This window comes from Lytechinus variegatus, chromosome 4 (assembly GCF_018143015.1).
Source record: "Lytechinus variegatus isolate NC3 chromosome 4, Lvar_3.0, whole genome shotgun sequence".
In the NCBI taxonomy this organism is placed as follows: domain Eukaryota; kingdom Metazoa; phylum Echinodermata; class Echinoidea; order Temnopleuroida; family Toxopneustidae; genus Lytechinus; species Lytechinus variegatus.
Window position 1 is genome coordinate 18,674,927 of NC_054743.1, and position 24,834 is coordinate 18,699,760.

The window sequence follows — 24,834 nt, forward strand, 5'->3', positions numbered from 1 at the left end:
GATTTTTTCTAAGTGTAAACTTTTTTTTGATACGCACTGTATAGGCGCTATAATTATGAGCAAGTGTAATTATTATTACTGTCATTAAAATCGCTAATCATTTACCAGGCACTTAACACAGCAAATTGTATTCCATTATTTAACACAGGCACTTGGGAACCACGAATTTGACAACGAACCAGAAGGATTGAGGCCCTTTCTTTTAAACACATCTTTTCCTGTTTTAAGTTGCAACATCGATGCTTCGGCGGAACCCTCCATCAATGGTCTTTTTCAAAAACGCATCACCAGGGTATTGAGCGGAGAAACGATAGGAATTATTGGTTACACGTACTTCAGAACTCATGAAATTTCATCATCAGGTAAATTCGATAGAATACGTGTTCTTCATGAAGTGCATTTGTTAAATAATTCATGTCATGTTATATGGAATGATACAAAAAAAGTAATACAAAATAGAGGCGATACTCTAAGTGCGAACCTGATGCGATAAACATTATTTTGATTATTAAAGGGTCAATGATTTATTGAATATGATTGATAGAGACCTTCATTGCTGGATCGACAAAGGTTTTTCTTTTGTTAGTTATAGAGAAACGGTGGTCCTTGATTTGCAATTATTTAAATGCTTTAGATTAACGACCATTTTTGGTAGAAGAAACTAAATAAGTGTAAAAAGACTAACTTTCTAAAAAAAAAAAAAAACGCGGGGTAAGGGGGGGGGGGGGGGGTGGTTGAATAAGTGCCTGTTTGTATGCTGCCTGTGAAAGCTTATGTGCATTATGTCCATATTTATAAGCACTATGACGTAAAGCATTTGCCTGTCACAGATCAGAACATCGTGGGCCCGCATGCTTATACAGGCATACATAAGAAAATAACCGAATATTTGATATTAAAACCTTCTTGGCCGTATCATAATATCTCCAGATTCATAATGCCATGGATACCTGGTAGATATTGAAATATTCCTATTACGCTTGACTACATTATTAACCAACTACTCTCATGTCCCTGCATGGTTGGACGGTACCCAATTAAATTTTGCCATGAACACAAAAACACGTATACCGGTACAAGATAAAGTAGCAGAGACTGTCAGTAAAGAATTATCATTCTTGTGTCTACCTTCGATTTGTTTACGAGAAGTGAAATGTATAAAATAGCCATAAGAAAACACACAAGAATGTGCAAGGATACTGAATAGGTAATAACACAATGTAGGATATTCGCTATCAAATTGGTTTGGATAATATAAGTCGAGAATCTCCTTTTTCCATTTAACAATTTGAACAGCTCAAATTGTGTATTTCGGTTTGGTCACAAGCGGCATTAAAACCCCCCCGGGTATAACATAAGCATGATAAGGGCGATGGAAATGAAGATAAGCACCGGAATATGGAACTTCCATTTATCAATTCGTCTTCATCACTACGACAAACCGAGAGAGAGAGAAAGTTAGTCTTGAGCGAGACACGCGCACAGGGTCGGATCCAAGATTTTCCCCAAAATAAGGCCCACTTTCCCGAGGAAAATTTGAAAGGCAGAAAAAGGTCCTCGCTTTAAGGGGGAGGGGTGGAAATTGTGTAAGAGCAGCATTTTTACATTACAAATTTTTATTGTCTCTTAAAGGGGTCCGGATGTGCCACCCCCGGATCCGCCAGTGCACACACACGGAGTGGCGAGGGAAGGGAGAGAGAAAAAAAGAAGAAAGGGATATATAGCGGGAAGGGGTGTTGGACGTTAAGAAGAAGGGACACGCCCACGGGTAACATCATGTTGTTAAAATATCGAGTGCGAGGCAATCTCTGACCAACAACGTTTGTAAAATCGATCAATTTATTAATGCGATGAATATCCGAACCTAATTGTCTGGTAAAACGTTTAGAACATCAGTTAATTTGAAAATTTATTAATATATTCATTTATTTTATTTATCATATTTCATTTTATTCTTTTCATTATATTCTATTTTGTTTGATTTGATTTATTTCATTTCATTTTGTTTTACTTGATTTTATTTCATTTCTGTTTCTGTTTACGGTCACTCCCGTAGGAACTCGGTAGGACAGCGTTTTGACGCCAAGTAGGTATACAGTGCGTATCAAAAAAAGTTTAAACTTAGAAAAAATCATGTGAAATTATATTTTTGTAATATCCAGAAGATTTTTTTTCCACATTTTATAATTGGTACAGATAAATTTAAGCAAATGACGATATAATTGTTGAAAAATATTTCCGCTTGAGCGAGCATCACTTACTTTTGAAAAGTTAGCGAAAAATGATTTGCGCAGAAATTTGAAATAGTTATGCGAATAAAAGTAGAACTTAATCATGTTAATCATGAAGAACACGTGGGATCTAGCTTGCAAAATTGATTTGAAGATTTTTTTTTACCTTTTTTAACTTGTTTCCTTGTCCAAAACACTTCGAAGAGTACATTGCGCCCCGCCCCACTTACCCACACACCGAGACCATCATGACGATATTTGCTTTACACGAAGCCGTGATTTACATGAAATGGCTTAGGCTTGATTTTCATTTTGTTAATCATCGTCAAGCTTTAGAAAAGTGTGGAGATATAAGTATTAAATCACAATGAAATGTAACCCCACTTCAAGTGATAAAAACTTAGTGAAAATGCTGGAAATGTCTGATATAAACTTTTGTTCAAATTCAGTTATGTCCTCAGATTCAGCTGGCACAAAAAGGGCAAAAGTTGTGCTTACTTAGTGTTGAAATTTCAATTTGGGTGGCAAATCGTTGCAAAATGCTAGAATGTATCCATTAAATTCAATGGACTAAAATTGCAAGGGAAATGTATGCTAAATGTTTCGCAGGGTAAGTTTGAATTCGCCCTTTCGCCTTGACACAGCGTAAAAACGAACATTTTGGCGTAAGCAGATTTCTGTGAGCTTTACAAAAATGGACAGTGGTCACTCAAATGTAACATTTTGACAAAACCTTTTACTTTCATTGGATAGATGAGAAACAAACCCAAGAAAATTACCCGCATGTTCTATATTTTTTAATACCCAGGGCTTTTTCAAAGTTTAAATTTTTTTTGGATACGCACTGTATAACCAATTACCTAGGATACATTTTACGTCTAGGTTAATCAGTCATAGTGGCTGACCTTATAGACGACAGATATTACTCTTCATGTTGTCACGGGTCTTTTTATCAAAGTGGAGACAATGGCAGAGTTGGGATTCGAACTCACAACCTTACGATTATGAGTCCAATGATCTAACCTCTGGACCAGACCACCTATTTTTATTTGTTTATTTATTTATTTATTCATTCATTCATTCATTTATTTATTTATTTATTTATTTATTTATTTATTTATTTATTTATTTATTTATTTCTTTCTTTCTTTCTTTCTTTCTTTATTTATTTATTTATTTATTTCTTTATTTATTTCTTTATTTATTCTTTCTTTCTTTCTTTATTTATTTATTTATTTCTTTATTTATTTCTTTATTTATTATTTATTTATTTATTCATTCATTCATTCATTCATTCATTCATTCATTCATTCATTCATTCATTCATTCATTCATTCATTCATTCATTTATTTATTTATTTATTTATTTATTTATTTATTTATTCATTCATTCATTCATTTATTTATTTATTTATTTATTTATTTATTTATTTCTTATTTCTTTCTTTCTTTATTTCTTTATTTATTTATTTATTTATTTCTTTATTTATTTCTTTATTTATTTCTTTATTTATTTATTCATTCATTCATTTATTCATTTTATTTCATTTTTTTTTTTTTGGGGGGGCGAGGGGTTCAGGGAAACTCTGGCTCTTAATTGATTTTTGCCAATATTCCATCACTTTGTGCAATATGGCTCTGTATCTTGCTCATTACAGGAGAATGCATCTTCCATCCAGAGGTCCAGAAAATACAGGAAGAGGTCGACGCTCTTGGTAAAGAAGGCATCAACAAGATCATCGCAGTGGGTCATTCTGGGATTAATATCGATTTAGAGATTGCCCAGAATGTCATAGGGGTTGACGTGGTTGTCGGCGGTCATACAGATACATTCCTGTACACAGGTGAGGTGCTTGTAAATGAAAATTGAATATGACATCAGTGTGTATAAGCGTATGCAATCTTGGAGGTTTAGATGGATGAGGGATTGCAACCGTCACGCCAGATAATATTCTCTTATCATGTTAAACTCAAATAGGGACTCGCCCATCGTAGTGTTTATCTTCTCTTAAACGGCTTAATACGCTTACCGTGTTATCTTTATTCCATTATGTGGTTCATTATTTAATCATCACATCATCTTAAGTATTGACTACTGGCAAACATTTAAGTTAAGACATGCCACACTCAATTGTTTTCTGATCTTTTGCTCTAATCACAATAATAAGGATATCTGTGACCTTAGAAATATACGATTTTTTTAATTCTTCGTTCAAATTCCTTATGCAGATTTTTGTTATTTGTAATTCCAAAGATGTTATATAATATTATTTTACGTATGATGTGTCAGTTATTCTTTTGATAATTGTTCTGATCTGATTTTCTAAGATAAAAAATCCCTCCCTGTTTTCATCCAACCATCACCATGATCTTACAGTCACTTGACTTCATATGACACCCTTTACCATATCCTCATCATCCGTTGCAATCTGGAAAATACCCTTATAGCATAGCCATGAACCAGAATTCTGTCTGGCATGGTAATATTACAATATGTCCCGCTATTTTGTCCCTTCTTACAGCTCTTCCGATAAGGCTCATTTTCCTGTCAGGAAAGTACGGGAGCAAACATTAAGGTATCGAGTTGAATCTTGCAAACAAGCGGGAAAGGTCAGAATCTTAGATTGGATCTTTGAAATAAACCCTCTTAATCGAAATACTCCTGACTTTATTCACACCGGAGCAATCCACACCCTGGACGGCACAGACACATCAATGAACCGAATCAAGACCGATTACTACTATTACGTTATTTTAAATGTCATACCGCCGATTGGTTGGAGTCAGGTTTAGTTGGTCTGACTGTGCCTCTACTAGGTTGTATGGTCATTCATGCCAATGAAGGAAATATGCAAGGAAATTGTATTTCTTATCAAAAACCTCTTCTATTCAACTATTGTGATCTGAGGATTACCGATAAAATATCAATTATAAATCAAGTGCGCTGAGTTCCTTTGTGGTATTTTTATTTCCCTTTTATGGTGATTTATGGTGCCCCCTACATATATCAAGTTCAACGGAGAACTATATATAGAAGGGCTACTATTTCGACACATAATGATCTAGATTAATATTAAATGGCTGCCTTTTTGTATCACTGATTTTTAGTATTCTAATTTTATATGGATAATGTTTGAGAAAATAAAGTAAAGGGAGGAGGTATAAGTCAGGAACAATACACTTTGCCTTCTTGTATAGAATATACTATTGATGGTATAATTATGTTATCAAAATTATCATAGTGATACTAGTTAGAAACGGGAGTGTCATGGTAGTTAAAGAGAAATGCCAGTAGTTGCAGTAAACACTGATTTTATGAGAAAGTCTGTAAAACCAGGCTTAATCGAGGATCTAGATTTGGTGAAATCTTGAAATCTACGCTGAAAAATATTCACACTGAAGATCACCAACACAGATAAGCGCACGTGGGACAGTGTATTATTGCTTCGAATGTCGTACCCGACCATGCCGACGCTTGACCCGAATCCTGTGCTTATTTGCTAATTTCCCAGCAATTAAAACAATTTCTTCCAGAATCCTTTGGCACATATTCTTTTTTTATACAAACAGACACTTTGGTGGTCATTTCATTGGATTCTGTACGAACTAATTTTATATCGTTACCAAAACTGGCATTTACCTTTAAAGAGATTTCAAAGGTAACTTGAATAGACGATCATGATTGTGGGTTTTTTTGCAATCAACACCCGTTCTGTACACAAATTTCCAATTCCACATTGAGCCTGTTAACACGAACTTTAATACAGCCGTTTCACTCGTTTAATATCTATTGATCATTAACTTTATCTGAACTGAACTTATTTGAACATTAACTTGAATTGTCCTCATCCACACACTAAACTCTAGTGTGTTCCGTTTACATTTGACATGAAAACCAAGCTCGGTATTGACGTAATTTTTTTTGTCACAAAAATCATTACCAAAAGGAATATTCGGTATAAACCTGTTTGGTCGGTCGTTTCCTTGCAATAATTGCACCTTCTGGCTTTACAACATGTCGGCATGTGCTTAATGGATGAGAGAGAGAGAGAGAAAGAGAGAGAGATGGAAAGAAAGAGGAGGGTTGGGGCAGAGAAAAGGGGAGGGAGTTGGAGAGAGGGGGAGAGAGTATGATAGGGATGGATTAATAGCGATATGTAGTGGATGTGCGTGAGTGTGTGCGTTAAGGCGTTTGTGCGTGTGATGGACGTGTGGTGGTGTGTGGCGGTGTGTTAAGGATGTGTGTATATGCCTGGGAATGTAATAGAGTGTGGGAGGATGTGTGGATGTGTGTATGTTTTAAGTGTAGATGAATCCAGTCGAAATTGTGTCAGAGAGTGTATCATCAATCTCCCCTGACTGTTACATGGTTTTTGTTATTGAACTGCGTTCTGGAGTTTTATCCATCTGATGTTAAAGGCTATAGGATTCGCATCCCAACCTTGCACTTTCTTTGTCAGACACCAACAAACTCTTACCTCTGTCCATCCAAGTGTAAATGAATCGTGACAATATTCTTCTCATGAGGCTTCACTGTGTAAATAATGTAGTTGTTTTGGGGAAAATCATGCGAGTATTTGACAAAATACTCCTGCCAGTCATCTCACCAGGTCCATAAGAACGTTTTTATTTCTCCTAATTTTGTAAGGGAAATCGTGAGGTGCCAAGACGTACAATGGGAGTTAAGTCAAGAGTGAATTTGATTCACCACAAACAAAATCATACAAACCTCAATACTTTGTCAAACAAACGAAAAATTAACACTTATACTTTTCATTGTATTACCAGACTCGCCAAACTTCTTATGTTAACAAAACACATCCTTTCAAACAAGCTTCAACAATGGTACAGTATGACACATGCCATTTTAGATTTAGCCAGTCGTAAGATTGGATTATGAACAGTTTTTCCAATCCGTTTTGAATAACATTGATGGATAATAGAATAAACATAAGTCGACACATTCCATTTATGCGAGTGTATTAGGTTAAGCCTTTCCTTTAGCGTTAAGTGTGGCTACTGTATATGATTTAACATCACAATATAATGAGTATGAAGCATAAACCCCTCCTTTTTATTGCAAAAAACGAATAGGATTAGGCGCAGGTGAAAAGGAAAGGGTAGAAAAAAAACGTGTGAAAAGTGAATAGTTTGTCAAAGAGAATAACGGTTCTTAAATGATACAGCCTTCGTTTCACACTCGGTGAATCAATCATATTCAGGTATACTCCTAAACTATTGCCAACTACTTTAGAAATCATTTATGAATAGGATATTTTTAGAAGCCAATACAAAACCTTTTCGAAATCTTGATGATCTGGTACCGTCCTCTATCATGTCTATAAACGCTCGAATAGGATAATGTAATGTATACTGGTATACAGTGCCAAACGCAATCTGCAGAGCACTCAGGCGCATAGGGCATGTAGGGAGGAAGAAAATAAAAGTGCTTGAGAAAGCTTTTAAAAGATTCAACAGAGATGCGAGTTCTCCTACGTTGATCCAGGGAAGGGGGGGGCTTAGGGGCATCAAAGCAACACTCCTGTCACCCTCCCATTTTGAAAGTGTAATAAAAATGTTAATAATGATAACAAAAATGACAATTATCATGATGTACTAACAACACATCATCATCGTCGTCATCATCATCATCATAAACAACAACAATCACAACAAAATAACAATAATTTGCTTTGTATCTGTATGGAAGGATTTAAGAAATCACTTTTCTATTTTAAATAGTAAATCACTTTCATTAATTTATCATTTTCTAGGTACACCACCATCTAGAGAGGTACCATCTGGTGATTATCCTTTAGTAGTTGATCAGAAAGGTGGTGGTCGTGCCCTCGTCGTACAGGACTATACATTCGGCAAGTACCTGGGAAATCTGGATGTCACCTTCAACGACGCAGGCGAGGTCATTGCTTACGGAGGGAATCCCGTGCTATTGGATCATACAGTAACAGAAGGTTTGTATATTTTGTCGCACCGCCCCCTCCTCTGCCAAAGTAAAACGACTTATTTCTTGTCACTATTTATGCTTTTATTTTCCCTATATCGTGTGATTATCTTGTATTATCCCTATCCTTGATGGGACTACAAAAGCTGTGGATTACTAGGGTATGCTCTCAGAACTTTCTCAGAAATCCACTCAACAGCTTTTATTACAATTTGATGGAGGGATTAGAATGATAAAAGGTGATGGCTGCTCTGACCATAAAATTTATATTTAAGTTTACACGATTTTCCTCATAAATCTCGCTCGTTCCATTGACTGATGCCTGCATACTGCAGTAAAATAAACTCTTTTAGAAGTTAAGCAGTTAAGTGTCAGTCAATTAGTTCCAAACTTTTTATGCTGTCGAAAGAAAGGTGAAGAAAGCGAAATTAAAGTTGATGTCATTTTTCTTTCATATGACGTTGATAAACAATATTTTATCAAATGTGTAACCAGCAGCCTTCCGTTCTATATAGTTTTCGTATCTTGTATCTTTTCAAGTAACACGCCAATATATAGGCTAAATAAAACCGAAGCCAACGGAAATCCAACATTTTCTCTTACAAATGATTTTTACTCACACTCTAGTATAAATATCCATCAAATGAGGTGACTTACATTTATAAAAAAAATAAGGCTTAAAGAGTAGAGGTTCATGACTCATTTTAGCAATTACAGTTATGATTTCGTTATGATACGTCATCGATAATTTATCGTTTTCATTTTTTTTCTGGGGTTGAACTCAAGATAGCTTTCGAACTACTTTCGATCAGAGTAGTGAAGGTCACATTTTAATTAAGGGTTAACTCCCTCTGGCGAACTTTGGGTTGATGCCTTTGACAAATATGGCAAGATTTGTTTTGGAAACGTTCGGCACGCCAAAGAATGATTTCTGTAAATCTTGCCAACAAGAGGTATTTGCTCAATAGAAATATTTATAGACAGTAATTACTGAGATGTCTGTCACCTCCATTCACCATGCAGACCAATATTGACCCCAAACCGACCGAGGTATAACTTAAATATCGTAATACTTTTGATTGATCCGGCGTTGGAATCGTGGTGACACGATATCTGCTCATGTGATATTTGCTCTAGTCTTACTAGAAAGTTTTTGCATTTACTACGGGCCCGCTTTCCACAACGCACCAACTCCTTTGAAATTGCAAGTCAAATCAGAAATATGAGCTTAGAGACTTTTGTTGAAAGTTTTTGGACCGGGACAACAACGTAGTCTCGTGACTCAGGACAACGACATATTTGCAATTGTTCGTCCGGTGCAAATCTTCGGATGATCCGCTGTCCCGGTCCATCAACTTTCGACAAAATCCTCTCAGCTCTCCGTTGTGATTTGACTTGCATTTTCACTTACATGTTCCGAGGAATTGCTGCGTTGTAGAGAGCGCGGCCCCGTGCGAAAACTCTTTACTAGGTGCCATGAGCCTAATTACATCAGGAGAGCTCAAGATATTCGTTCGACCCAACCCATTCGAATTTTTTTAATTTGATGTGGCTGATTGACAAAACTGTATGAATATGATTCAAAATCTAACACTGATTCTAGAAATGGTAACTACTGAACTTCCTTCGCCCAAATTGGGAAGATAAAAAATTGACTTGGAACTATTTTTTTGACTGGCGGACTAGTTAGGGCTATTTTACTGTTTGAGTCGATGAATTTGATCCATTCATAGTTATCTTCATAAATGGCAATTTATTTTTAAAATGAGCTGGCTACGCTACCCTTTCCTGGTCAGATATGGAATGCCAGATATATATCCTATCCAATGGTAGTAAACATTCCACTCTCTAATTTCACATTTATTTTTTATGAATTTTTCAAAAGTGACATTTTAACACACAAGTCTATGGGGAATGTTTTACGCGCGTGACACCATAGTGGGCATACGGTTAGAATTACGATTGTAATAGGGTTCCAGAGCTTTTCTTTCTTCAGAATGATCTAAAGATAAGGATTTTTTTAGTTTAAGAAGTTAGGTTTTAAGTTTGGTTCAACGTGCAGATTTTCAAGTCACCGGAGTATATGTCATAGAACCGGTTTCATTGTCATGCTTATTGTCACTGCAGCGTTTGCTATTACTCGATTTGATTTGTCAAACTTTTCGCACCTATACCCTTATATCAACTAGAAATAAAACTGCCCCCGCCAAACAAATGAAGAAAAATAACACGATTTGTATTTGATATTTGTTATCTGATTTCAAAGTTCAGAAAACTTGAATATGGCTCTTTTTGATTTTGCAATTGTTTGGTAGCCCACGAGTATTACCCAATGGAGTGGCTTGTTAAACAAATTCAGTCATAGCTACGTTGGTGTTCATTAAAAATGTCTTTCTGAGCTGTTTGCAGTATGAAAACATATACTGTTTGATCAGGCTTATGTGAAGAATAAGATTATGTGATTATGATATTACATAAATTTTGACAAGTCAGAGCATGTCTATCATTTTTAGTAGTGATCGAGATCATATCGTACTTAAAAATAGGGAATCTGTTGTAGATACTAACGTGATATGATTGTTAATCATAGTTGTATTTTATTCATAAATGTATCAATTAACAGATGATATCGATCTTTGGTCAATGTAGTCAACAAAATACAAGTATGAAAATATACATTAACATTATACTCAAGTTAGTTTGTTTTCAAGTAGAGCATTTTTGTTCAACGGTTTGCAAAAAAGATTGAAACAAAAAAGGTCTATTATTCCATGGGCCGGTCTATTAAGATTAACGACGATGGAACATTTTCCACTATGGACATTACCATGGGAACCTTGATTTTGGCTTGCTACTGAACCTATTGACTCCGTAGTAATCATGATTCTTTATGAAAAAAGTTTCAGATGTTAACAAACATTTCCTAAAATAAGCTTAAGCTTACCCTTCGTACATTAGACATTTAAAAACTGTCATCCTGGTCCATAACTTCCTGTCCAAATATCATGGCCAATGATTATCGTCTGATCATGCTGATGTGGCCATTGCACATAATAAATTAATCGTAATTTTAATGATGGATGGAACTGGATCAGAATTTCTCTTCATTATGGCTATATCTCTCACCCAAACGTAGATCAGACGATACTGGAAGAAGTGGAAAAATGGGCCGGACTTGTTCGTAACTCGTCTGCCATGTTCGTCGGGATATCCCATGCTTTCCTTGAAGGAGATCGTACCATGTGTCGAGCCCGAGAATGTAATCTAGGAAACCTGATTGCAGACGCCATGGTCAGTCAGAATAATAAAAACCCTGATGAACTTCGGTGGAATGATGTCGGGATTGCCTTGATGAACGGCGGCTCGATCAGGGCTTCGATCAGTCAAGGTATGGAAGGGTAATAACGATCAAGCCCATGTGGCATGAGTTTTTCATTGCTCATTCCCTCGACTTTAGTCATTCATTAGACCATGTGAACTTTTAACCAGTTATCTGGTCTTTCTAACTCATTTCATTGACTTATGAACCGTTCCCTCAACTCACTAACCAGTTCCTACGACTTACTAACTCGTTATCTGGGGCCCGTCTTACAAAGAGTTGCAATTGATCGGATCTATCGCAACTATGGAAAGCCAGCAACGTCAACATCTAAAACACATGTTTGTTCAAAACAATTACTAGAAATAATGTATATCCATACATTATCACTTTTCTTGACAATTCAGTATGCTCCTTTTTGTTTTCAAAGGACATCAAACATACTTCTGAAAAAGAAAAAATATGACATTGTTGGAATTCCATAAACTTGAGATTGATCGGATCAATCGTAACTCTTTGTAAGACGGGGCCCATTACTTACTAAACTCATTTCATTGAATCGTGATCCGTTCCCTCCACTCTCTAACGCGTTCCTAAGCCTCTCCTCCCATGAGTTATAAGTAGTCATGGTAGTGGGAATATGTACATGGTGTATGGTAAATCGAGGGGACGAGTATTCATTGGAACGAATTATGAAACCTTACCTTGACTTTGTGAAGATCAAACCATATGTTACCAAGCAAAATAAAACAAAAAAAATACAAAAAAACAAGATGCAAAATATTAGGCTTCGAACAGAAGTTCGCCATTATGGGCAAGTTTATGACAATTTTTTTTTTATTATTAAACTTGCAAACAGCATTTCCACTTCTACTTTATCTTGATTCACTTGAAATTCTATAAAGAATCTTGATGCGTGCACTGCATGATGTCTTTTGGAATTTTAAGAGTTATGTTCTTAAATCATGTGTAAATTGATTTTTCAAAGATCGGTGAAACTTTGCGAAATGTTCGTAATTATTTCCGATAATATTGAATTCTCATTTAATGATTTTTGTTCGAATTTATGATCACAAACCATATCTTTTAGGTGACATTACAATTGGAGACATCGCAAACGTTCTTCCATTCGGAAACACAGTTGATGTATTAGAGCTACGCGGTATTCATCTATTAGAAGCATTAGAGAACGCTATTAGTATGTACGACTTAGAAACGCTGGATGGTAGATTTCTTCAATTTTCAGGTAAGTTGAAGGAGAATATGATAATACAGAGGTAGCACGATGTGGATATACCATGTTATCCCAAATACCAATTTCACATAAAACCAATAGCTTGAAAGACTGATGGCCTCTTTGAATTAGCAAACTTGAATTCGACGTTCGTTCGACGCCGGATACAATTGCTTCTCTGTCCGCTGTAAACTGTATTGTAATAGAGCACATCATCGGTGTTATGGAAGTTTGGATTCAAGAAAAGTTGAGCTCATGGCCTTTCAGTATAATAGGTCCATGGTGCAGTCGTCTCTCAATATGATTTTTGTGAGTCCGAAGCTGGTTCCAAGGCCAGCCAGTATCATGGACTTACTGTCCACCCAGAGATATCTGTTTAGAAACCGGTTGTTTGAAACCCATGTCTTCAATTCTAATTCATAATTAGGATATTAGATATTTCTGACATTTTCGCACTTCTCGTTCCAATCATATACTTTCAACACATATTTATTGCATTCTCGACCAATACAAATGAATGCATTATTAGACTTCATAATTGTACTTTTGATTCTAGCATGACGGACCCTATCCTACATGTATTTCGATTTTGTCTCCATATCTGTCTTCTAGTTGAGAATTTTGGAATATTCAGTGGGGATACGTTAGTGACTGTGACGCAATTTCAAGGGTACCAACCTGTGCCTGGTAGTTATAAATTTTCCCAACACTCCTTATAATATCGAATTCGCCTTGGCTGTTCCTGCTATTCTCAAACCTGAAAACTTAGACTGTTTCACTTCATTATACAAAAAAGAAATCCGACATCGGATATGTTCATCGCAGATATGGAAGTAACCAACGACGGATGACGACGTGGGGTTGAAAGAGGTTAAATTCAGGTGTTTTGTGACATTTGTGCGTTCTCATTTGAGGCAGAATAAATGTAATGGTCCTGGTCCCTTTCTCACTAAAAGATGGGAGAGTGACATGGGGGGAAATCCAAGGGGGAAGGGGTGGGGGGACGTGTTCCCCTTCCAAACATAGTAGGGGGAGGGGACAGAATATCAAATGTCCCCCTACAGTTTTTGGTCTTTTATGATGGAGAGAAATACATCATTCACAATCGACGTATTTTGACCTTACATTTTGGGTGAAATTCATTTTTTTTGCTTGTGATTTTTGGGGTTACGTTGACCTTACATTTGAGGTAATAACCCTTCCCCCCTTTTTTGTTGCTTTTTTCCAGCCCCTGGTCCCCCTACCTTTGGGGACAGATAATTCCGCCCAAGGAGAGGGGAGATTGGTCGATATGTTTCCGCGTTAAACATGTTAAATGAAGGCCGATCATACTTGAGCGAGATAGTAACTTTCCGTTTAGATCTGCCTGATGAAAAGACAGTGCGTCGTACTCAGGTTTTCCTGAACGTGAACTATTTCAGTCTCTTTCCGTTTTTGAAGACGATTCCTGATAATCGCGATTCTTGTTCAGAAAACTATATATTGTTTTATTACATGTAGAGGATCAGTAGGCTGATGTATAACCTATATTATAATGCCATGAAAATAAATCGGGTAGTACTAAAGATTCTCTGCTTAAAGTACGTCCAACATTGTTGCTTTAAAAAATCCCAAATACATAATAAGAACAATCTTAGTCTGGTAGGGAGATAGGGTTCCCATGCACCCGAATGATATATTTTTTAAACCTACATTTTTGGAATCTGGAAGATGTATAGTGAATGAATTTTGATGTTCCCAAAACGAAATATTGTCCCATGGGGTTCAAATCCAAGATGGCGTCCAAAATGGCCGCCATATTCATGGGATTTGGATTTTCGTACATAGATTCCGACACAAACATCCATTTGCCACAAAATTAGTGTCATATGTAAGACAAATAAATTTTCTACAAGTTGATACTATTCATGGGTGATGAAAAGGTAATTTGGCTGAGATTTTAATAAGAAAAGTGCAATTTTGAGATTTTTTTTCAAAAAAATTGAAAATTTGTGAAATACATAATTTACCATAAATCTAAAGAAAATAGCGGAATCGCCTCGAAATTTTCTAGAAAACTTTCCTAATATACAACTATTAAGTGGACGAAATTCCAAATTGATATCATTTTTAGTCACAAACTTGTAATGTCTCAAACTTGAAAATTCAATTTTCAGAAATTTAGCTTTTTTTACTGCATATCGGAGACTTGGATATACTAATGTATATTGTCGCATTTTCAACCCAGAAAATGGAAATAGGCCTTAATAAAATGCGAAATTATCTATTATTTTTGTTAGTAGAATTTACTACAATCCCTTTATTCTTCGATTTAAAGTCGGTTGATATAGTTTTTGAAAGAATTAAGACTTTTTGCCAAAATTTGTATGTTTTTGGTAAAAAAAAATACACATGCACTGTTATTGATCAGATTTTTCATGAATATCAGTAATAAATAAAATCTCAACATTCGATATTAAAGAGGATGTATCAACGAGAATATTGGCAGGCTTCATGCCACCATAAGTATCTTCATTTGCTTCAGAAAGAAGGAAAGTATGCTGAATGTATCAAGCGATTTTGTGCTAAAGTGAGGCCAAAAAGCAACCTCAGCGTGTCAGTCACACCCATGAAAACAATAGCAAAGTGATGAATGGTATGTCATTCAAATAATACAATAGCTTGGATCAGCCTCTCGCATCGATTGTGTTGATATGACTAACACACCGTTATGTACAGTGTGTAATGTGCATGGCAATAGAAATGTATCTGATTCAAAAGGATGTAAAGGCAAAAAAGTTGTTTCTGTTGCATCATAAAGACATTTATTTAATGAAGTCTCTTGGAAACAGTTATAAGATACACTACTGCAGGTAATAGAGATGAAGTTCTGACACATCAATACACAACTGAAAGGAACATGTCAAAGCTACCCCCACCTTATCTGTATTTTGAATCTATGGCCTGTATTCCAAAATCAGGTTTATTTTCCAACACGCTCTAACTCTTTTCTAAATTTATAAAGAGCCAAAATTTGAAAATTCTGTTTATTGTATATCTCTTATGTTTACAACTCTGTTCCTTTTGCTTTCATAATGAAGGAAAAACCCTCAATTATCATTCTCAGACAACTATGAACTATTTGGGGGTCAATATTAATTGAATCGGCTCTCCACAGTGAAAGTCATTTGGGGTAATTCTGTCGTCAATCACAAAGTGATCATAGTCGAAAACCATAACATAGTTTAGGTGACCGAAGATCTGACATGGTATCTGATGATCGTTTAACAAAACAAAAGAAATCACGATCAAAATCAAAAGGTCGAAAGAACTAACCAATCAGCGAAATGGACACAGCACACAATACTATCACAGATCATGATCATTATCAGTCAAAAGGCAGTCCATCCAACTTTACATAATTTGACACACCAATGGGCCACACACAGTTGTAAATTCAGAAGGTACAGTAGCATTTGCTAACATTGACAAATGTCCACATAGTCGGTCAACATAAGCTCTACCTAAGACTTGACTCAAGTGCAAGTACTAACACAATCATAGTGCGTACGCCAAGGAAATATAAAGTTGAAAGTGGGAATCATTAGTGAAACAAACACCATTTAAACCTTAAAGCTTATGGTGAGATTCCAATTAAATGTAAAGGTATACTTGACATAAAATGTTACAGTCCAAAATGGTCAACACAGACATTCTATGTACCAGATGTCAAGGTTTCAGCTATCCTTGGGTTGTTAGGTTGCACTGACCTTGGAATTATCACAATTCACTCAATGTACAATTATGACACATCTACACCTAACTCTAAACCTAAACAAACACCTATCAAAAGTGATAAGGATCTCGAACAAGCATTTCCAGAGCACTTCGATGCTATTGGTAGTTTCAAAGGAAAAGCGATGCTACGTGTCAAGGACATCACTAAACCTATCATAGACGCACCACGCAAGTGCAGCACACAAGATCAAGATCAACGTGGAGGAACACGACAAGAATCTGTACTTGTTCATGGAGACAGCAAAGCAAGAAGGCTTAGTGTTCAACAGCTCCAAGTGCACAATCAAGAAAGAAGCTATCAACTTCTTTGGCTCAAAGTGCACTAAATCAGATATCTACCCAGACCCTCGCAAGGTAGAAGCCAACATTACCCAAGTACTATTACCCAAGGACAAAGAGGATGTTCAGAAATGCTTAATGTTGTTCAAATACCTAGCAGCATATATTCCTAAACTTGTGGGAAAAGTCAGCACCACTTCGATAACTTCTTGACAAGGAAGTATCGTTCATCTGGGACGATGATCATGAACATTCCTTGTACAGCCTAAAATGTTCAGTATCATCAGGTGCATGCCTACAGTTCTATGACCCAGAGAGAGAGTGAGAGAACTGTGGAGATAGATGCATCAATGAAAGATTTAGGAGCATGCCTGCCTCGGGAAGGTAACCTGCTGCGTTTGCATCCAAAGTCTTTCCACTGCACAGTCCAGCTACTCAAACATAGAGGAAAATCTTAGTCCTAATGTTTGGTATCAAACGCTTTTATAATTATTGTTCGGGAAGGAATTCACAGTCATAATCAATGACAGACCACTGGAAATTATATGGAAAAAACATTACAAGTGCACCGCCACATCTACAGGGATCGCTTATCAAAGTCCAAGAAAACCGGTGTCAAGTCAATTACCGACCTGGAAACGACATGATTCTTTCCGATCCGTTGAGTCGACTTCCTAATCCCAATGTGATGTACCGTTAGGTGTCAGAGTTAAATCCATCTGCTCTGAGGAAAAAGATTCGCGTATGCGATCGACTTTTTACTCTTCGGACAACTCAAGAGGACAGAACTTGATCAGAGAGAAACGGCCAATGATCCAATTCCCAGATCATTATGGCGGATAGTTACTCAGAGTTGGCCTGAAACAGTCGAAGAGTTATCGAAATCCCTTAGGCAGTATTGGTCGTACAGAGATAACATCGGATTATCACATGGAGTACTCTTCGAGGGAAGTAAAGTCATCTTACCGAAGTCACTGTGGAATTATATCCTTGGACAGCTTCACCTAGGACACATGGGAATCGAAAGTAACAGACGAATTGCTCGTGAGACAGTGTTCTTGTCAAACATCAACAAGGACATTGACCAGTTGATAAAGCAGTGTGACACATGCCAGAAACATCAAGCAAGGCAGCAGAAGAAAAAAGTTGAATATCAAGCACACTACTTCTCCACACTATCCAAGATCAAACGGATTAGCTCAGAGGATGGTTCGTACAGTCAAGAATCTGTTGATAAATTGTTCTCAGACTGGCCAAGACAGTCAACTAGCAATGATGAACCTGTGAGCAACACCAGTCGAAAGTAACTTGAGATCACCAGCAGAAATGTTATTTGGTAGACCCATCAGAACCACATTATCAAGTCACTATTTCTCGAGAGATTCTACTACCACTGATTTTCTCATGAATAGTCAAGACAAGGTGAAGGAAATGAATTATCGACATGCAAGTTCTGATCTACAACCTCTGTATGTAGGACAGCCAGTGGAACCCAGGTCTTAGTATCAAAGTATCAAAGCCAAAACGGAGGAATCTTGCGAAGGAACAGATCACACGTGAGTGAAATTCCATCCACCATCCCCACTCCAAAGCAGGGCTCGAAATTAGCGGTTGCCCGGGTGACGTTGGCAACCAAAACTGCCGTCATGGTTGCCCGGATGGCAACCAAGAAAATTCTGTGGGTTTTTTCTCAAAGAGAATAAAATACTCCAGAATTTTGCAGCAAGCAAAATTGCTTTTCCAGTCCAAGTTTACAACTTTTGGATCAGGAATATATCTTTCAAGATTACATTGGCACAAAGTTTTAGCTCAAAAAGATCGCCCAAATCTAGCACATGAGCCTGCCAGTGACTTCTAAGATTGGCTGCCTGTCTGTCTAGTCCTCCCTAAGAACCATAATGCTTACATTTTGACATGATATAAGTTAATTGTTGCAAATTGTAAAATGCAATTTACAGGAGGCCCTTTCCGTGGTAATGATTCGTCACCACATTTTCTACTTTTGAAAATATTAAATAGATTAATAACACAACCATACACATCTCAATGTACCAAAAGAACCCTCCCCTTCTTTACATTGGTCAACAGAAAGATGTTTTGTCATTTTTGTCACTTAAATGTATCAGAATTGTGTATTCTAAATCGTAAAGAATAAAGATAACCCACTCAATTAATTTCTCATACTCAGAATACCCTCAAAACGTTTGTAATTTGTTTTCCTATGGTGTCGCATTGAAAAGTTCTGTTAAAGAACAAGTCCACCCCAACAAAAACTTGATTTGAATAAAAGGAGAAAAAAAATCAACAAGCATAACACTGAAAGTTTCATCAAAATCGGATGTAAAATAAGAAAGTTATGGCATTTTAAAGTTTCGCTTCATTTCACAAAACAGTTATATGCACATCTTGGTCGTTATGCAAATGAGGAACTGATGACATCACTCACTCACTATTTCTTGTGTATTTTATTATATGAAATATTTCTATTTTCTCGTCATTGTCATGTGAAATGAAGTTTCATTGAAAACATGGAATTCTATTATTTTAACATTTTGTGCTTCAGGCAAGGAGGTCCTAATCGTCAAATTTGTAAAAAATGAAATATTGTATAATTCAAACAATAAAAAACAAAATAAATAGTGAGTGACATCATCGACTCTCTCATTTGGATGTAAGTGGTTCGTTCATATAACCATTTTGTTAAAAATAAGCAAAACTTTGAAATGTCATAACTTCGATAAAACTGATTTAGGAATACATGCCATAGATTAAAAATACAGATAAAGTGGGGGTATAGCTTCGACATATTCCTTTGAGTTGTTTATTGATGTGTCAGAACTTCATCTCTATTACCTGCAGTGCAAGTGTATCTTATAACTGTTTCCAAGAGACTTCATTAAATAAATTTCTTTATAATGTTACAAAAACACCTTTTTTGTCTTTGCATCCTTCTTAATCAGATACATTTCTATTACCATGCACACATACTGTACATTACGGTGTGTTAGTCATACCAACACAATCGATGCGAGAGGCTGATCCAAGCTATTGTATTATTTGAATGACATACCATTCATCACTTTGTAATCGTTTTCATGAGTGTGACTACCACACTGAGGTTGCTTTTGGCCTCACTTTAGCACAAAATCGCTTAATACATTCAACATATTTTCCTTCTATCTAAAGCAAATGAAGATACTTATGGTGGCATGAAGCCTGTCAATATTCTCGTTGATACATCCTCTTTAATATCGAATGTTGAGATTTTATTTATTACTGATATTCATAATAAATCTGATCAATAACAGTGCATGTGTATTTTTTTTACCAAAAACATACAAATTTTGGCAAAAAGTCTTAATTCTTTCAAAAACTATATCAACCGACTTTAAATCGAAGAATAAAGGGATTGTAGTAAATTCTACTAACAAAAATAATAGATAATTTCGCATTTTATTAAGGCCTATTTCCATTTTCTGGGTTGAAAATGCGACAATATACATTAGTATATCCAAGTCTCCGATATGCAGTAAAAAAAAGCTAAATTTCTGAAAATTGAATTTTCAAGTTTGAGACATTATAAGTTTGTGACTAAAAATGATATCAATTTGGAATTTCGTCCACTTAATAGTTGTATATTAGGAAAGTTTTCTAGAAAATTTCGAGGCGATTCCGCTATTTTTTTTAGATTTATGGTAAATTATGTATTTCACAAATTTTCAATTTTTTTGAAAAAAATCTCAAAATTGCACTTTTCTTATTAAAATCTCAGCCAAATTACCTTTTCATCACCCATGAATAGTATCAACTTGTAGAAAATTTATTTGTCTTTCATATGACACTAATTTTGTGGCAAATGGATGTTTGTGTAAGAATCTATGTACGAAAATCCAAATCCCATGAATATGGCGGCCATTTTGGACGCCATCTTGAATTTGAACCCCATGGGACAATATTTCGTTTTGGGAACATCAAAATTCATTCACTAGACATCTTACGGATTCCAAAAATGTAGGTTAAAAAAATATATCATTCGGGTGCATGGGAACCCTATCTCTCTCCCCTACTATCTCTGTTTAAGATATATTGCTGAATATTTTTTTACGATTGCATTGACTGCAATGTACAATCAATCGTGAAAATCAAGCGTACGATTGATCGCTTAACTTTGTTTTACGGGATTCTGTTATTTATTTCGAATCCACACTTTTAAAAGCGCTTTGTCAGAGTAACAAATCTGTAGGTGTATGTGTCTGACCTATGAAAATGGTTGATCGAAATCCTTTTAAATTCCAACCATAAATTGGTTAGTTTTGACCATTTTCGTCGGCTGGATACATACTCACCACCCGATTGGATTATTTTACCAATCCTTTTAAAGAGCGCATGATACTTCATATTTTACCATGTATACCGAGTGGGGTTGTTGTGGAAAAAATAGCAGTTCAAAAAGAAAAATACACAGAAGTGTAAAATCTACCGCGTTATATCATTTTAGTCTAATTTCATGGTCAAAGCAATGTTTTAAAACATATTGTGAACTCTAACCAGAGAACGTATGCTGGTATTATCATCAAACAATTCATCTTAGGAATAAATAGGGTAAAAAAGTAAATTAATGGTAATAATTTTCATTTATCAAAATACAGGTATGAGAGTTACATACAGTCTAGCAAGAGAACCGGGCAGTCGGGTAGTCTTGGCTGAAGCGATCTGTACCAACTGCACGGTGCCACATTACGAACCCTTGGACACCAAACGCGTCTACAAGATCGTCACAAACAGCTTCTTAGCAGGTGGTGGCGATGGCTACACGGTTGTCAGGGATAACAAAATGAACCATGTCACAGGTAAATATTAATATCACATATTTTGGATCTCTTTTATCATTAAAATGTTACTTAGTCTTCAAAATAGCTTGCTATGAAACCCAGCTTTTTCGTTTTGGCCATCAAAAAATAAGGAAGATCTTGCACTGCTACCTAAAACAGATTAAAAAAACACCGTAGATGTATTGGAAATGCCCGTCAAATGACGATGAACAGCTGTAAGGTCTTTGTCGAAAATTGGTGAACTGGAATACGTTGCTTGACCGGGTCCAGGACGAATCTGCTCTCTTGATTCACCCATTTTTTTACAAATTCTTCTCGGTTGCTCTGTGTCATGAACGGCATTCGACAGTACATAAACTTATATCAAGGCAGCTGCCCTGTTATGTTTTAAAAATACCATGTTATTATATATTCAAAATTACAATAGTTTCCCTAAGTGCTCTAAAACGTTAGAATCAGGAAGAAAGGAAACATAAAGCATATTTGAATATCCTGGACATTACAAGCATCAATAGTTTCCCAAAATAGAAATGTCGTGTAGAAAATACACACTATTATCCACCAATCAGTAATAATTAAGGTTGAAGAAGAATAAGAGACCAATTATTCTTGTTTGCATTCCACTTGAAGAGATTTTTCATTAAGGCTTGAGCGATAATGAGACAATATTCCACTTTTATATAAATGATGATAATGATAATCATAAAGGGCACAATCTAATGAGACTATTTATATAGCTCTTCCTAGTCAAGTGGTTCAAATTATTGTCATAAAACAAACAGTATTCCTGTTGGCTTATTAGCCATTTAAATGGACGAAGTGTGGTTAAGTGTAGATTGGCGTCTAGCCAAATGACACTTTAGTCGCTCTCGGGTAACACGACAGTTGCTCTTGCGACAATATCTAAGATGTAGGGTTAGGGTTAGGGATGCAAAAGGGTTTTATGTTAGGTTTATGGTGGGGTATACTGTTAAACCCAGGGTTGAGGTTGATAATTCGATTAGTGTGTGAAATTTAGAGGGGAGCAAACATCCAGCCATCTGATTTATGCGACGGACAACACCACACGACGCTTCATGTTTCATTTCTAAGATCACAATACATAGAATTATAGTTCTATGTTGAAAGGTACCAAGTATTAGCCATTTTGCCATACTTAAACTCTCATAAAATCCTTGAGAATACTTCAAATATTGCAATAAAATGAAACCTGATAGTTTTTATAGGATATTTGACATGGTTTATGATGTTTTGTGGAATGCGCCCTGTGACACGACAATTGACACTGGCTCACATTCATGTAGTTGTACTAAATCAACTACAGAGACGTGATTGATGATGGGGGTACGTTATTACAAATAAAAATCTATTATCCTTTTGGAAGGGACATTTCATATGCCTCTCTTCATAAACTTAAATGGGTATTGTAAATTGAAAGACTCTGCCATCTGTAGGATTTTGTTAAACAAGTGCAGACATAGTTAACAATAATGCATGTAGCATTTCCCTTTATTTAAATGTAGGATAAGAGAGGCACTATCGACTAATCTCCTTGCTCACGGGCATAGATACCGTGACCAGTGATCGAACCCCTGACATTCAAATGTCTAGTCAGTCGCCTTAGCTTAGACCACTCGGCCAAGGCACAATGCATGAAATTTTTCTATACACGAAAGAATACATTGGATAAGAAAATAAGAACAAAAAAATCTGAATTCATGTTCCATTCATGATACCCCCCCCTCTTAACTGGCCAGTGTTTCCCCAAAGAAATTCCCGAAACTGAATCCCAAATTTTCTCGAAATTCATAGACATTTTCTGATTTTTTTGAAATTTACTTTAAACAAGAATCGGACAATAATACAGCAAACCTAAGCTTGGTACAAGTGACCAAAATCAAGGAATTTATGTGAGTTGGTATTCAACTCCTCTCTCCATCAAAACAATGATGGCGCCAGCTACATGCATTCATTGTTTAAACTTCTATAAACTATTAATAATTCGTAGTTTTCAAAGTCTTTCTTTTTCAGACTGTCGCAGTTGCCGCCCATGTATATCCTCCATCGCTCCCCAGACCCTCCAACGCCTGCATCTTTTACAGTCAATTTTTACAGTTTCTGTAAAGTTTTACATCTCTCTAACATTAATTTCCGCTATCTTCATTATACATTTTTTTTCTACTCAGGTAATTTAGATTCTGCTGTCTTTGCCGAGTATATCCAGCGTCTGTCCCCCGTAGCACCCGCCCTCGAAGGGAGAGTCACCGTACTCACTGAGGATGTCGTTGATTGCACAGGCAATGCCTCAAATTTTGGACCATCTCATCTCATTATTTGGACTACTTTCCTCGCAATAATATCACATATTTTAAGCACGTTATAATGAAATCTTAGATTCATTTCATAATAGCCCAATAAAGCTGGGTTCTGTTTCATGAAACTGATTTCAATGACACGTTACAATATGTTGTTTTTTTAGCTACTGAAATGGTGCTTTTTGATTGGTCAATTGCACAGTAATCATTGATGAAAAGTTTTATGAAACGGCTCCCTTGCTGTCACTAAGAATAGTTAAGATAAATGATTTTTAAATGTATAGTCAAAGGAAATGAATGGGGAAATCTGGTTAGCATTTTTCATTGATCGCTTTGTAAATCATGTAAATGCTGCATACCTTTAAATCATACATGATCATCATCACCACTATTATAATAATTATTATCATCATCATCATCATCATCATCATCATCATGACCATAACCGCCACCACCACCACCAACCACCATCGTCGTCATCATCACCATCATCATTATCATCATCATCATCATCATCATCATCATTATCATCATCATCCACCACGGTGAATGGGAAAGTGGATGTTCATTAGATATTTATAGAGGTGTAAACATAGGGTTTAACCCTTTTTAAATTTCTTATGCTTTTGTGTTGTCTCGTCACAATCCATCAGGCATAGTCTTTCAGCATTCATTTTATAAAGGTTCTAATAATTATGGTATTCAGATAGTGTTTTGAAAATTCATTCTTAGTAGAAAACGATTCTCGTATCCAGACATTTTCACTTGGAACACTATATTTGCAGCCATATAGTGATCAATGTGATTTTTTTTGTGATCTGTCATCCTGCCGGTATACATAAGCGACGGAAGCGGGGGAGACGGGGGGGGGGGACGTGTGCCCCC

General features: G+C 36.1%; 1 protein-coding gene across 1 annotated transcript in view; it reads left to right on the plus strand.

Annotated features, from left to right (window-relative positions):
- The window catches only part of LOC121413564 (snake venom 5'-nucleotidase-like), a 53,309-nt gene extending 28,925 nt beyond the window's left edge, over window positions 1-24,384 (plus strand). Inside the window, exons 2-8 of the mRNA XM_041606425.1 lie at window positions 149-362; window positions 3,890-4,075; window positions 8,006-8,203; window positions 11,330-11,581; window positions 12,603-12,758; window positions 21,452-21,652; window positions 23,821-24,384. Coding sequence (XP_041462359.1) covers window positions 149-362; window positions 3,890-4,075; window positions 8,006-8,203; window positions 11,330-11,581; window positions 12,603-12,758; window positions 21,452-21,652; window positions 23,821-24,017 — 1,404 coding nt within the window. The 3' untranslated portion in view covers window positions 24,018-24,384. The remainder of the gene's footprint in view (window positions 1-148; window positions 363-3,889; window positions 4,076-8,005; window positions 8,204-11,329; window positions 11,582-12,602; window positions 12,759-21,451; window positions 21,653-23,820) is intronic.
- Window positions 24,385-24,834: the final 450 nt, after the last annotated feature.